The sequence below is a fragment of the Oncorhynchus keta genome, chromosome 6, assembly GCF_023373465.1.
Source record: "Oncorhynchus keta strain PuntledgeMale-10-30-2019 chromosome 6, Oket_V2, whole genome shotgun sequence".
NCBI lineage: Eukaryota > Metazoa > Chordata > Actinopteri > Salmoniformes > Salmonidae > Oncorhynchus > Oncorhynchus keta.
The window spans coordinates 40,478,351-40,493,970 of NC_068426.1; the positions used below are offsets into that span (position 1 = coordinate 40,478,351).

The window sequence follows — 15,620 nt, forward strand, 5'->3', positions numbered from 1 at the left end:
TGAAGGACAGGGCAGTGTATTGAGTGACGCTGAAGGACAGGGCAGTGTATTGAGTGACGCTGAAGGACAGGGCGGTGTATTGAGTGACGCTGAAGGAGAACAGTCAATCTGTGAGGAGGCCAGGTGACAAGAGAAAGGAAGCCATGGAAAAGGGTGGTGGATCTAACACCCAGTTGGGACATGGGGACTGAGGCCGCTGTAGTCTGGTTTCACCGTAACCCTATTCTTATCACAACCACCCCCCCCACCCACACAGAGACTCAACTAATTTGAATGACCCTCAATTGGTTTACAGCTCTCATGGTCTCATGTAACAACGCCAATCACCTGGTGCAGCCATTGTATTGGATTAGTCAGGGAGATGAGCAGTGATCAGCAGGGTGGATGTGCAAGTTGGGGGAGTGTTATCTACATCCCAAACAAATAACTTCCCTTTTTAGCAGAGCCTACTTAATCTTTCATCTCAAGCACCTGTTCCACCGCAGCCTGGCGAGGTACAGGTAGATTTGACAAATGTAGGGGGTGTTCTCATGCAAACATCCTCACCCAGCGTCTGTCCCTCCAGAGAGAAACAGTGGCCAGTTTTACATTGATAATCTGTTGGCAGTAGCGTGAGCGTCAACTGCTTAGAGCAGTAATGTCCCTCATTGGAGGTGATTAATTAAGTACAGTGAAACTTTAAAAAAAGGTTGAGCTCAGTTGTCTACATCAGACATTGAAACATTTACCAGCCACGATCAAAGAGTGTTTGGGTTTATCAATTGCAGTGAATGCATCTGTAAATCAATTCGCAGAGCCAATGCCAGGTGGTATCTGATCTCGGGGTTTAGCGGTGGTGACAGGAGAGAGAGGAGCGGAGATCAGGAGCAACACAGCTTTGATCCCCCTCTGCTTATCATCAGAGCACTACGATCAAACAGCTCCATCTGCATACATGAAAGAACATGCATGCCCACTAAAAAAACACAAATATGAAATACAAAATACTCACACACATCTAAAAAAAGACAAACCTGCACGCCCCCCTCTCCCCAAACAATGTGTGTTATCACCGGAGAATAGTTTATCAAACCTAAGCAGAGATGGCGCATTGGGAACATATTCCGACACCAAGACCTTTCCCACATGTTAAGTTACAGCCCCCCCCCGGGGGGGGGGGTCCCGGATGGCGCAGCTCTTCGATCCCGGGCCGTATCACAAGATCGGGACACTTTCGTTCAGTCTGCATGGTCAATGCATCACATGCAACAATGTTGATGACAACAATGTTGTTTTCAATTTGATCTTATAAATCCACAAGGATCCTATAATTACAATATTAGTTTGTGTTTCTACATGTGCAAACAGCTAGTTTGTATTTTCTTAGCACGTTAAGCTAAATCGTGTTGGCCACTAATGCTAATCGCTAGTTAGCCGGCTAGTACCAACGTGGGTAGCTAATACAGCCCGAGACCAGTGCTGGTGGAGGCTTAAAATCAGCATGTTGTTTGTGCAACAGTGTGTTCTAAATCAAAGAGGAATAGGCAAAGCATGAATGTGTTGGCTATACAAATAAAGATTTAATGTAGCCAAAGATTACAGGGTCCCCTAGGAAACACAGAACATCACTTTGGTTCCTACACTGTCACAATAACTCATCCATGGCATTGTCATTAGTCGTCATGTCAAACACTGTATTCAAAGTGACCTCTATTATTTATAACTACAGAATTGGAATAAACATTGTATTTCCATGATTGCCAAAGTTCACCCAAGTGTTTTGATCTAAAATCGCAACTGCAACATTTGGTTAAAAATACAGCCTAATTTTTGTCCATATCGTGGCAGTGTGGAATTGATCTCAAATTAGTGTAGGAAATGCAGAAATTGATGGAAAATTATTTTAAATTGAACAGAAAACAAATCGGAATGTAGAAAGATCCATTGAAATAATTTAGAATATAATATTTTAGCCATGTCGCCCAGCATATATATTAGTGATGCACCGATATGACATTTTTGGCCAATACCAATATCTTCCTTGACAAAACAAACAATACCGATGTTAAAATGTTTAGCAGCCTTAAGCATTCTAGTACAGTTAAATAGTTACATACAAAGCAGTCTAAGGCACTGCATCTCAGTGCAAGAGGCATAATACAGTCCACGGTTCGAATCCAGGCTGTATCACATCCTGTCGTGATTGGGGGTCCCATAGGGAGGCACACAATTTGTCCAGCGTCATCCGGGCCGTCATAGTAAATAAGAATTCGTTCTTAACCGACTTGCCTAGTTCAATAACACAAGTTATTTTGTGGACATTTACTAATGTAAACAAAAATCAATCCTATTTCTTTCACTTACTTGCTGTGCCGTTGCATTGTTCAGTTTCATTATCAACCAGGATTTCTACGCCGTTTGGGTCTTTTGCATGTAAAATAACACTAGGTGACCAATCAGGACCTGAACTACAATCTGTAGTTTCAGTAGCTAGCTAACTATGTAGCTGTCATCTAAAATGACCGTAATTTATAAGGCAGTTCTTATTTTATTAATGGTGTTTCGGACCCATCTATGTGAAGCTAACCACAATAAGGATTAGCCACAATAGTGGACTTTGCATTTATCCTTCAAAATAACAAGGTATGTCATTGATAGTGACGCAAATGAATAGAAATAGTAGAATTGTGCCATTATTTAATAGATAATGCTGAAAGAGGTTGCAATGTTATATTACAAAAAATATATATTATTTTTTGGGGACAAAAATCTGGTGATCACATGACAAAGTGGTGATCCTGTATTATACTTTAGAATTGCAGAGCCTTACCTATGGATTGTGGCTCAATGGCACGGGGTATCAGTCTACTCAGTGACACCCAGAGAACATTAGCTCTTATTGCGGGATTCTGAAACTGAATTGAGCCACATTTGTCAACACTATTGAACACTATTCCAGAGGAAAAACAATACCGCGTGGATGTTCTGGAGTCTGATAACTCTGAGGATGTTAGGAAAAAAATATATTGGGTATTGAGTAGACTGATAGCTCATTTCATTGAGCCTCAATCCTTAGTTAAAGCTCTACAGTTCAATAGGCTGACTGGGGAGGTGATTTCAGTCACAGTACTGCGATAACAGCTACAACACTAATATTTGTATAAACTCTCAACAGTTGTGTTCTGTGGGTGTCACAGAGTAGACTCGTATGTCATTGCTTCACATTCCAACCTTATTTTACTAGATAACGTTAGACATGGCATGATTCCACCACTTGTAATCTTCTGCATCACTTTCAAAGGCGTACTTTTTATTTTGAAGGCAAAACGCAAATTCCGCAAAGATAGCTCACTTGGTCGTGTGTACCGGTGCTCGACCAGTTGGCGAAAGCCAACATCATCCACAACAGAACGGTTGATTGTCAAGGTCAATGAATTCCATTATCTTTATGTTGTCGCACTGAAATTCTTACTCTGTCAAATGACTGTTCGATCCACACAGCAGACATTGTGGGCTAGGTTAGGAATGCTGTGTTGCATGTGTAGTGCAAAAATGTACATTGTGTCATGTACCTACATTATATTAGGTATGCAAGTCAGCTTTGACATCGGTCTTGCACATCGGCGTTAATCTAGACATCGGGGCGATACCGATGTTGGCATTTTTAGCTAATATCGGCCTATTCCGCTATGCTCACTAATATGGGCATCTCTAATTAATATATAATTAGAGATGCACAATCAATTTATATATTAGGGATGCACAATCTATTTATATATTAGGGATGGATGATGTATGACATTTGGAAAGGCGCACCTGTCTATATAAAAAGGTCTCACAGTTGACAGTGCATGTCAGAGCAAAAACCAAGCATGAGGTCAAAGGAATTGTTCGTAGACCTCCAAGACAGGATTGTGTTGAGGCACAGATCTGGGAAAGGGTACCAAACATTTCTGAAGTTTTGAAGGTACCCAAGAACACAGTGGCGTCCATCATTCTTAAAAGGGAAGAAGTTTGAAACCACTTCCTAGCGCTGGCCTGACGAAACCAAGATTGACCTCTTTTGGCCTGAATGCCGAGCGTCACCTCTGGATTAAACCTGGCACAACCCCTACGGTGAAGCAGGGTGGCGGCAGCATTATGCTGTGGCGATGATTTAGCGGCAGGGACTGGGAGACTAGTCAGGAGAGAGGCAAAGATGAACAGCTCAAAACAGAGAGATCCTTGATAAAAAACCTGCTCTAGAGCACTCAGGACCTCAGATTGGGGCGACGGTTCACCTTCCAACATGACAATGACCCTAAGCACACAGCCAAGACAACGCAGGAGTGGCTTCAGGATAAGTCTCTGAATGTCAATTAGTGGACTAGCCAGAGCTCGGACATTTAACTCGATCGAACATCTCTGGAGAGACCTGAAAAGAGCTGTGCAGCGATGCTCCCCATCCAACCTGACAGAGCTTGAGAGGATCTGCAAAGAGTGGGAGAAACTCCTCAAATACAAGTGTGCCAAGCTTGTAGCATCATACCCAAGACTTGAGGATGTAATCGCTGCCAAAGGTGCTTCAACAAAGTACTGAGTAAAGGTTTGAAAAGGTTTGAATATTTATGTAAATGTGATGGGTTTTATTTTTTATAAATTAGAAAATTCTAAAAACCTGTTTCATTATGGGGGTATTGTGTGTAGATTGCTGAGTAAACATTATTTTAAAATCTATTTTGGAATAAGACTAAGGTAATAAAATGTGGAAAAAGTCAAGGGGTCTGAATACAGTGTCCAGGGGAAGTCATGTGTGGGGTTGGTTGACAACCAAATCATCAGTTAATAGCCAGTTCCTACAGAGAGGTTTGAGTCACCACTCAGTGTATTAGAAGCATCTATCTAGGGGCGGCAGCGTAGCCTAGTGGTTAGAGCGTTGGACTAGTAACCGGAAGGTTGCGAGTTCAAACCCCCGAGCTGACAAGGTACAAATCTGTCGTTCTGCCCCTGAACAGGCAGTTCCCAGGCCGTCATTGAAAATAAGAATATGTTCTTAACTGACTTGCCTGGTTAAATAAAGGTAAAATAAATAAAAAAATTAAAAAATCTTACCAGCCACCTCCACGATGTCCCCTGGTACAAGGTCCCTGGACTTGATCCTCTGCACACTTTTCCTGTCCTGCCGGTACACCTTGCCCATCTCTGGCTCGTACTCTTTGAGCGCTTCAATGGCATTCTCTGCATTTCGCTCCTGTAAGACAAAAACCACCAGATCAATCAATATTATTCAGAGATAAAAGGTCAATTTTAAGTGTGTGTTGATGACAAGATCCCACACAGAATTTAGAGATGGTTCAACAATGGGAATGATCACTAGAACAGTGACCCTCAAGCTGAGAAAGGAATCAAACCCAAGAGAGAAGTATATCCACACAGAAAATCATTGAATATTGTAAGACAGAAATATCACAGTATTTACAAATGCTGATCTGTGGATCTCTCATATACACAAAAGAAAAACAAAAGGACCAAAAGGGAGGAAAAAAAGGGCAATTACATCTAAAATTGAGCCCAGAATCAAGTGTAATGAAACAATACATTGCTGGTTCATTCAACTGGATTGTGTTTTTAACATATTGTAAGCTTAACATCAGTCAGTGTGCCCTCGGATATGGCTGAGGACTGGTGTACTCAGCCAGCGATCTGCTTAACTTAAACCTCTGTGTGATTACTCCCTGAGGGACAGTCACAGGCAGCCAGCCCGATAGCACTCTGGACAGGGCAAGACGGCCAAAATATATCAGGATATAAAAAAATTATTAAAAATTGTATGACGGTATGTTTAGTTTTTGAATAACAAAAGTTGTATATTTGCTTTATGAGTAGTGAGTGATCTCAGGGGGCGTGGCTAGATCTGTGTTGAAAGTGGCATGGAGAGAAAGAGCAGAGAGAGAGAGGACTCAAGTAGCAAAGTAAACTATACAAATTGACATTACACATGGCGTATCACATTTTAACAAACCAAACATTCAAATACCGCTGTAGAAGGTAAAGTAAAAACCCAAACCGGTCCCTGCATCAATAGCGGTATATCATAAAATATGGTATACCGCCCAGCCCAGGGTCAGGGTACGCCTGCTGGATTTCTCATTGTATGGGAACATGTCTTCGTTAAAAACACAGGTGGCAGGGTGAGTGTTGTAGGTTAACGGTTGTCGTTGTGGGCATTGATTGGTCCAAGGCACCTCTATTGAAGTAGGGTATGGGGACTGCATAGAAATACGAAGGGTATTCTGAACATATGTCATCCTCACCGTCCCCAGTCAAGCTGATAGATAACGAACGGCTCTTCTCTTGCATAACCCTCAACAGGGGCTAGAGAATAAATTATAAACTCACCAGACGACAACAGCAGCTAAGCAAAGAGGGACAGAATGTCGTGAAGCATTTCACAGAGCCACACACTGTAGTGAGCGACTGAGGTGTGTTCAGCGGCAGTGTAAACAATTGGTCAAATAAGAGCCAAGAGAATGTTGCGAATTACAATGTGTCCTTTTGGAATGTGGGTAATAAGACACTTAGAACGACTCACCACGGGGTTTCTATGTCTAGACAAAATTGTCATCCTCTTGTTTGAGGAATATCTCAGAAATACACAGGATGAAGAAGCCCACAAGGCAACAAAACAAATACTGCTCTATTACTAAAACTCCAGTGGCCAATGACACTAATGACCAAAAAGGTATAACTAAAAACAGACAGATTGTATTAACCTGCTTTAATGGGATTCCCTCAGGCTGTGTGTGGACAAGTACCCAACAGAACCATTTCATTTAAAATAACCTCGCCACAACCTTGGCCTGTGCCAAGAGATTCATTGTCAATCTACCTCACAAAACTAAATTTAAAAAAGGTGATGAAACTAGATATCATAGCATTTTGTTTCACTCTTGACAACACATTTGGAATATGTTAAACATTTACTGTTGACCCATCACTTCCATCCTCCTACACTAACTGGCCTGTTTCCGCCTCGCTTGCCGAGACGTCCGGCATTATTCAGTGTTCTTTTAAATGTTGCGTTGCCATCCGCCAGGCTGATGCTAGGGAGTCCCTGTGCCCCACGAGCAGGCCTCACTCCAGGATGATCCGCTCCTGCCTCTACTCCAAGTTTGATTGAAGAAGAAAAAAGGGCAGAAAGCAAGGTAATTGGGCTGTGTGCCTCCAAGCTTGCTCCTGTACAACCATACAGGTTGTGCCATTCAGGGATAAAATAAAAAAAAGACTGAGGGAGAACTTGGCAAGTGGCAGGGGAGGGGGGCTGGGGTAGGCAACGGCTTCAGGGTAATGAACGCAGATTAAAATAAAACCAAGGGGAAGAAAGTGGGACGAGGGTTTCAGGGTGACCTCTTCTCACTCTGCTCCAGGCCCGGGGCTCCGGTGGGATGCCTGCTCTATCTTTAGCCTGGATGGGGAGAGTTATCTAGATCTGGAGTTTTACATTGAAAACCATTCATATAGGCTAATCATTTTCGTCATAACTGAGGTTTCACTATCCTACTCCATCCCCCTCTGCATCTAGGGATTTTTTAAATGTAATGCACCTGGCTGGCAACACAATCACACAGCCGTGATTCAACCGACTGACTTCAACTTCTAAACTAAATAACTAAGGTTTTAAAATGTGGGTAGCTACATGCCCAGTGTATAGATTAATTATCCTGTTTCACAGAGGACAGAAGAATAGCCTCTGGTTCAGCTCAAAGCTTGGATCTATTTTTAACTGTCTTTTTGTTCATGGCATTTTCTGCCCCCAAGGTTTGAAGGATCGTTTGGACAGGCAGACGAACTGACCAGAGGACGTCCACGGGGATCCCTCCAAACCCTCTTCCTGGCATCCAATGGTACTCAGGTACCCAACTAACAAATATATGGTTGCTAATGGCCTGGTACTCAGGTACCCAACTAACAAACATATGGTTGCCAATGGCCTGGTACTCAGGTACCCAACTAACAAACATATGGTTGCTAATGGCCTGGTACTCAGGTACCCAACTAACAAACATATGGTTGCTAATGGCCTGGTACTCAGGTACCCAACAAACAAACATACGGTTGCTAATGGCCTGGTACTCAGGGCTCTATTGTCCCTCCATCAGGTCCTAATGGCCTGGTACTCAGGGCTCTATTGTCCCTCTAACTACTCTGACATCAATGTAAATCGCATCACACACTTATCAAAACTCACCTCACTGTGATTAAAATTCTTCAAATTTATGAACAGGTTGAAACAGAGTGAAAAACATGGTCCCTGTGGATGTTTCAAAGCCTAACAGAATGAAATGGACAGCACTAAGGTGATTTTTCATTCAAAAACATCCAACAAGCATAGTTTATGCATAAGCATAGACCTATGGGTAAAAGCCTGAAAAAATATGAATTAAAATATTGATTGTGCTGTTAGGCTACCGCATTTTACGCAAGGCAGAAAAATTAATTATTTCGTTGTGGTATTTTATTTGATTTTTTCACGATCAATGTTCCTTAGCATACTTCAACCCTGCAGGCGCTACACAAAACGCTGAAATAAAATTTAAAACATGCATTACCTTTGACAAGCTTCTTTTGTTGGCACTGCAATATGTCCCATAAACATCACAATTGGTCCTTTTGTTCGATTAATTCCGTCCATATACATCCAAAATGTCCATTTATAAAAGAGAGTTTGATACAGAAAAAAAAGCTTACAAAAAACACACGTCACTACAAAATATTTCAAAAGTTACCTATAAACGTTGCCAAAATATTTCAAACTACTTTTGTAATACAACTTTAAGTATTTTTTAAACGTTAATAATCAATCAAATTGTAGACGGGTCTGTGTTCAATACAGGAATGAAAACAAACCAGCGCCACTTTTCACGTCTTGCGCAACTCACAAAAGTGTACCCAGTTCCTAGTTGGCCTACTTCTTCATTGCACAAAGGAATAACCTCAAACAAATACCAAAGACTGGTGACATCCAGTGGAAGCAGTAGGAACTGAAAACAGGTTCCTAAGAAATATCCTTGGGCAATGACAGGTCAGGGAACAGAGAGAGGCAAAAAAAAAGAACATCTGAACAGTTAGTCCTCTGGGTTTTGCCTGCTACATAAGTTCTGTTATACTCACAGACATTATTCAAACAGTTTCAGAATCTTCAGTGTTTTCTATCCAAATCGATGAATAATATTCATATCTTATATTCTTGGCATGAGTAGCAGGAAGTTGAAATTGGGCACACTATTTATCCAAAAGTGAAAATTCTGCCCCCTAGCCCCAAGAGGTTTTAACAGATTTCACTACGTTTCCCCAAGCACAGGGTAAATGCAGGAACAGGGTTGAGAGCCCATGGCACAGAGAGTTTGGGCAGAATATAACCAGTTATATAGCAAGTGGCGGCATGCTCCTTAAAACAGTGGTTGATGCATGAAGTGAAATAACCGCAGTGGTCTGAAAAACAAACCAGCTGGAAAGCGGCCTCCATTTACTATTCAAGGCCATATGGATGTCTTTTTCCCACCTGCCCATTTGATAATGGGCTATTCTAAATCAAAACAAATGTACTTATTTAGTAAAGACCTGATTAAATGTAGAAGTGAAAATATGAACAGCGTGTGCAACCTGAGGCAAGGAACGCGCAAGCTTTTTTTGCTACTTTCTCAATAGCTTATAGTAACATCGTGCATCCCATATACTGTATGTTTTGATTTCTAAGACATTCTGAGGGTTGTATCATTCAACTCTAAAGTTGCCAAATAAATCCAGCATATAGGACCTGTTTCAAATGATCCCGTTTACACTCAACATAGCCACTCGCTCTGTAATGGGAAAAATATCCTTTCTAATTTATTCAGCTAAGTTCAATTATGTTAAAATCATAACATTAAATAATTGCACGGGACTTAAGCATATCCTGTTTACTAAATGAACAAGCCTATAGACATGGCACATAGCCATATAACATACAGTAAGAAAATGTATTTCAGTAGAACAGAATGAGTGCTTCATGTTTCTTTAGCCCTGCCTAAAATAAATTTATTCATTGCGATGGTGTATATTAAATTGATGTACATTTGATGTACATTACATGCAGATGTACCAAAGGCACGCATCAGCGGCTTGTATGCATGGAGGCCTGGAGACGCTAAAGGTGTTTATATTAATTAACAGTAAATTACCGTAATTTCCGGACTATAAGCCGCTACTTTATTCCCACACTTTGAACCTCGCGGGTTTATACAATGACGCGGCTAATTTATGGATTTTTCCCGCTTTGACAAGATTCATGCCGCCAACAAAACTGAGCACGTCACATAAAGTGACGCAAATAGAGCACGCTCAATCTTCCCATCATGCTGATTACGGTAGTAATTTTGTCACCCTCATCATGGCAAAGACATGGAGAAATGCATATGATGCAGCTTTCAAGTTGAAGGCGATCGATCTGGCTGTTGGAAAAGGAAATAGAGCTGCTGCATGGGAGCTTGGCCTTAATGAGTCGATGATAAGACGTTGGAAACAGCAGCGTGAGGAACTGACTCAGTGCAAAAAGACAACAAAAGCTTTCAGAGTGAAGAAAAGCAGATGGCCCAAAGTATTTGCAGCCACTCGACATCAGTGTAAATCGTGCATTTAAGGTGGCGCTCCTTGTTCAGTGGGAGGCTTGGATGACAAGTGGGGAGAAATCCTTCACTAAAACGGGCCGCAGGCGAAGAGCATCTTATGGTCAAGTCTGCCAGTGGGTCCTGACAGCTCGGAGCATTGTTTAAAAAATCCACTATCATCAACGGGTTTCGAAAGGCTGGACTGCTGCGTGTTGAAGGGGCAGCATGAGCTCAGCGGGGTATTTGCCTCCGGATGAAAGTGATGAGAGCGACAATGAAAACGATCCAACATCGGATGAAGCAATTCTGAGGCTATTCAACTCCGACACCGAAGGAGATGACTTCAGTGGTTTCAGTGCACAGGAGGAGGAAGATAGTGACCAATGACTTTCTTGGTAGGCCACTGTTTAATTTTTGTTACAAGCCGTGTTTCGTTAAAGCCCATTTAATTTTGTTACAAGCCGTGTTTAGTTTAAAGGCTATGTAAAGTTAATTTGTTTCAATGTACCGGTAGGCACCTGGCTTATAGACATGTTTCAATGTACCAGTAGGCACCTGGCTTATAGACATGTTTCAATGTACCGGTAGGCACCTGGCTTATAGAAATGTTTCAATGTACCGGTAGGCACCTGGCTTATGGACATGTTTCAATGTACCGGTAGGCACCTGGCTTATAGACATGTTTCAATGTACCGGTAGGCACCTGGCTTATAGAAATGTTTCAATGTACCGGTAGGCACCTGGCTTATAGACATGTTTCAATGTACCGGTAGGCACCTGGCTTATAGACATGTTTCAATGTACCGGTAGGCACCTGGCTTATAGACATGTTTCAATGTACCGGTAGGCACCTGGCTTATGGACATGTTTCAATGTACCGGTAGGCACCTGGCTTATAGACATGTTTCAATGTACCGGTAGGCACCTGGCTTATAGAAATGTTTCAATGTACCGGTAGGCACCTGGCTTATAGAAATGTTTCAATGTACCGGTAGGCACCTGGCTTATAGACATGTTTCAACGTACCGGTAGGCACCTGGCTTATAGACATGTTTCAATGTACCGGTAGGCACCTGGCTTATAGACATGTTTCAACGTACCGGTAGGCACCTGGCTTATAGACATGTTTCAATGTACCGGTAGGCACCTGGCTTATAGAAATGTTTCAATGTACCGGTAGGCACCTGGCTTATGGACATGTTTCAATGTACCGGTAGGCACCTGGCTTATGGACATGTTTCAACGTACCGGTAGGCACCTGCGGCTTATAGACATGTTTCAATGTACCGGTAGGCACCTGGCTTATAGACATGTTTCAATGTAACGGTAGGCACCTGGCTTATAGACATGTTTCAATGTACCGGTAGGCACCTGGCTTATAGACATGTTTCAACGTACCGGTAGGCACCTGGCTTATAGAAATGTTTCAATGTACCAGTAGGCACCTGGCTTATAGACATGTTTCAATGTACCAGTAGGCACCTGGCTTATAGACATGTTTCAATGTACCAGTAGGCACCTGGCTTATAGACATGTTTCAATGTACCGGTAGGCACCTGGCTTATAGACATGTTTCAATGTAACGGTAGGCACCTGGCTTATAGACATGTTTCAACGTACCGGTAGGCACCTGGCTTATAGACATGTTTCAATGTACCGGTAGGCACCTGGCTTATAGACATGTTTCAATGTACCGGTAGGCACCTGGCTTATAGACATGTTTCAACGTACCGGTAGGCACCTGGCTTATAGACATGTTTCAATGTACCGGTAGGCACCTGGCTTATAGACATGTTTCAATGTACCAGTAGGCACCTGGCTTATGGACATGTTTCAATGTACCGGGAGGCACCTGGCTTATAGACATGTTTCAATGTACCGGTAGGCACCTGGCTTATGGACATGTTTCAACGTACCGGTAGGCACCTGGCTTATGGACATGTTTCAATGTACCGGTAGGCACCTGGCTTATGGACATGTTTCAATGTACCGGTAGGCACCTGCGGCTTATAGACATGTTTCAATGTACCGGTAGGCACCTGCGGCTTATAGACATGTTTCAACGTACCGGTAGGCACCTGGCTTATAGACATGTTTCAACGTACCGGTAGGCACCTGGCTTATAGAAATGTTTCAATGTACCGGTAGGCACCTGGCTTATGGACATGTGCGGCTTATTTATGTACAAAATACATATTTTTTTTAATAATTCAGTGGGTGCGGCTTATATTCAGGTGCACTTAATAGTCCAGCAATTACGGTACAGTGAGAACGGCAGTCTTTTGCATGACAACAAGTTGACACATTTTCATAACTGCCCCAGCCCTAAGCACAACTTTGGAAGTTACATGCAGTTTGACACAGAGGACATCTGTCACTAAGAGGTATTTTCGTAAAGGAAAACAGAAAGTAATATGAGCAGTAAAAAAAAAAAAAAGTGACCTGGAATTGGTTCAGACCCATTGGGGCGGCAGGGTAGCCTAGTGGTTGGAGTGTTGGACTAGTAACCGAAATCTGTTGTTCTGCCCCTGAACAAGGCAGTTAACCCACTGTTCCCAGGCCGTCATTGAAAATAAGAATTTGTCCTTAACTGACTTGCCTAGTTAAATAAAAAGGTTAAAAATAAAAGTAAGTTATATGGCCTGGAGATGTGGCCTGATCCCATCATAAGCTAGGTCTACTACAATCAATTAACAATTACTGTTTGGGTAGGACGGTAAATCCGACCCCAAAGAATAACGAAGCTAACCATATAAAAAAGGAAAATATTTCAAAAAGATCTGCTTACCTGCCAGACACCCACAATCGCATTGGCTATAAGAATCAGCAAAATTACAAAAGGCTCAACGAATGCGGTGATGGTCTCCTCTCCCTCCTCAAACCAGGCCAGCACCTAACAGAGGACAAACAGGCAGACAAGTCAGACAACAATACATGCATAACAGATTTAGACATTATGCCCTGCACTACCTGATATTAACATCTCAATCAGATATCAGCTTCAGGATGTAGAGGAGATTAGTCTTGTAACGATACCAGGTTTGGTATCACGATACTTGATAAATGTGAGGTAAAAAAAAAATTGCCACGTATGCATAAATGAATCAATTATACAAATCCTACTATTCATTTGACTTCATTTTTACCTATCTAACTACAGCTCCAATGATATGGGATTTTTGGGTCTGATACAGATTTTAGGGAGGCAAAAGTCACCGATCTGTCGAGATGGTATTTTTCATTCCACTTCTAAAAAACAAATTGTGTTCCAAAGGATTAACAGACACTAAATGATTTCGAAACACAAATTAACAGAATATTTTATTTTTAAGTTTACATGAACCACCAAAAAGCAACTGGCCGTTACGCACTGTTCTCTTACCGAAACCATCCTTGAAATTACACCTTTTGTACAAAACATTAGGAGCACCTGATCTTTCCATGACTGACTGACCAGGTGAAAGCCATGATCCCTTATGACACTTGTTAAATCCACTTCAAAATCAGTGTAGAGGAAGGGGAGGAGACAAGGCTTAAAAATCCTTCTTTAACCTAAGACATCAATTGTGCACGTGTGCCATTCAGAGGGTGAATGGGCAAGACAAAATATTTAAGTGCCTTTGAACGGGGTATGGTAGTAGGTGCCAGGCACAACGATTTGAACGTGCCAAGAACTGCAACGCTGCTGGGTTCACACTCCCCATGTGTATCAAGAATGGCCCACCACCCAAAGGACATTCAACCAACTTAACACAACCATGGTAAGCACTGAAGTCAACATGGGCCAGCATCCCTGCGGAACACCTTTGACACCTTGTAGAGTCCACGGCCCAGTGAATTGAGGCGATGACTGAAAACGTTTATGCAGGAAAATGCTTGCCGCACTGGTTTTAGTCAAACATTCTAATTTAGCTAGCAAATGAGCAGACCTGTGTGTATACGATGTTGGTGCTCTATCTGAGGAATAAAGACAGACAAATATTTCCATGAAATGGTTCATGACGGCTAAACGATAGTTTAAAAAAAAATGTATTGATGGTATATTAAGGCAATATCCAAATACCCCGGTGCATGGCAGTAATGAGCAATTGGAGGTTGCATGGAATGTTCTTACACTTTGCCCCCTTCTTTTTTTTGTTGTTGAAGTGAATGAAGACGGTTGCTCAGCGAAACTCCACATTTAGTGAGTAACAAACATTTTGAGAACGCTTTTAGAGCTGTCTAATGGGAGTTTAAGTCTGGGTTTCCTGGGGGGGGTTAGAGAGGATACGAGTCACACTCATTGTCACCATCTAACGCACAGATACTGGGGCATATTCAAGTGTGTTAACTTCTGTGCAGCATGAGTGGGGAGCTAACATATTGCTTCCCAGTGTTGTAGCAATGAGTAAGTGGTGCACTCAGGCTATATGGGAACACTGATATTCGTGATCTGCTCAACCAGTATACCATGAACGGTGCTATATGGGAACACTGATATTCGTGATCTGCTCAACCAGTATACCATGAACGGTGCTATATGGGAACACTGATATTCGTGATCTGCTCAACCAGTATACCATGAACGGTGCTATATGGGAACACTGATATTCGTGATCTGCTCAACCAGTATACCATGAACGGTGCTATATGGGAACACTGATATTCGTGATCTGCTCAACCAGTATACCATGAACGGTGCTATATGGGAACACTGATATTCGTGATCTGCTCAACCAGTATACCATGAACGGTGCTATATGGGAACACTGATATTCGTGATCTGCTCAACCAGTATACCATGAACGGTGCTATATGGGAACATTGCAAGTTTCATTTGACAGAGGTACTAAACCGTTTGTGTTCTCGTATCGAAAAAGTACCTAACACTAGAGGAGAGGAGATGAGCCAGAGTCAAGGTAACAGAGCTGGGAGCAATATTGTAAAATCAGGGCAACTTGGTAACAAGGAGACATTCAATTTGGGTGAAGAAAAAAAAGAAAAGTAAAAAAAAAAGCCATTGGACAGTGACCAGGC

The 15,620-nt window shown here is 42.1% G+C and overlaps 1 protein-coding gene across 1 annotated transcript in view; it reads right to left on the minus strand.

The window, feature by feature from the left end:
- Positions 1 to 15,620, minus strand: part of LOC118385524 (sarcoplasmic/endoplasmic reticulum calcium ATPase 2) — a 44,066-nt gene that overhangs the window by 18,906 nt on the left and 9,540 nt on the right. The window contains exons 4-5 of the mRNA XM_052521522.1: positions 13,393 to 13,497; positions 5,071 to 5,209 (exon numbers count right to left, since the gene is read on the minus strand). Of these exons, the coding sequence (XP_052377482.1) occupies positions 5,071 to 5,209; positions 13,393 to 13,497 (244 nt within the window). The remainder of the gene's footprint in view (positions 1 to 5,070; positions 5,210 to 13,392; positions 13,498 to 15,620) is intronic.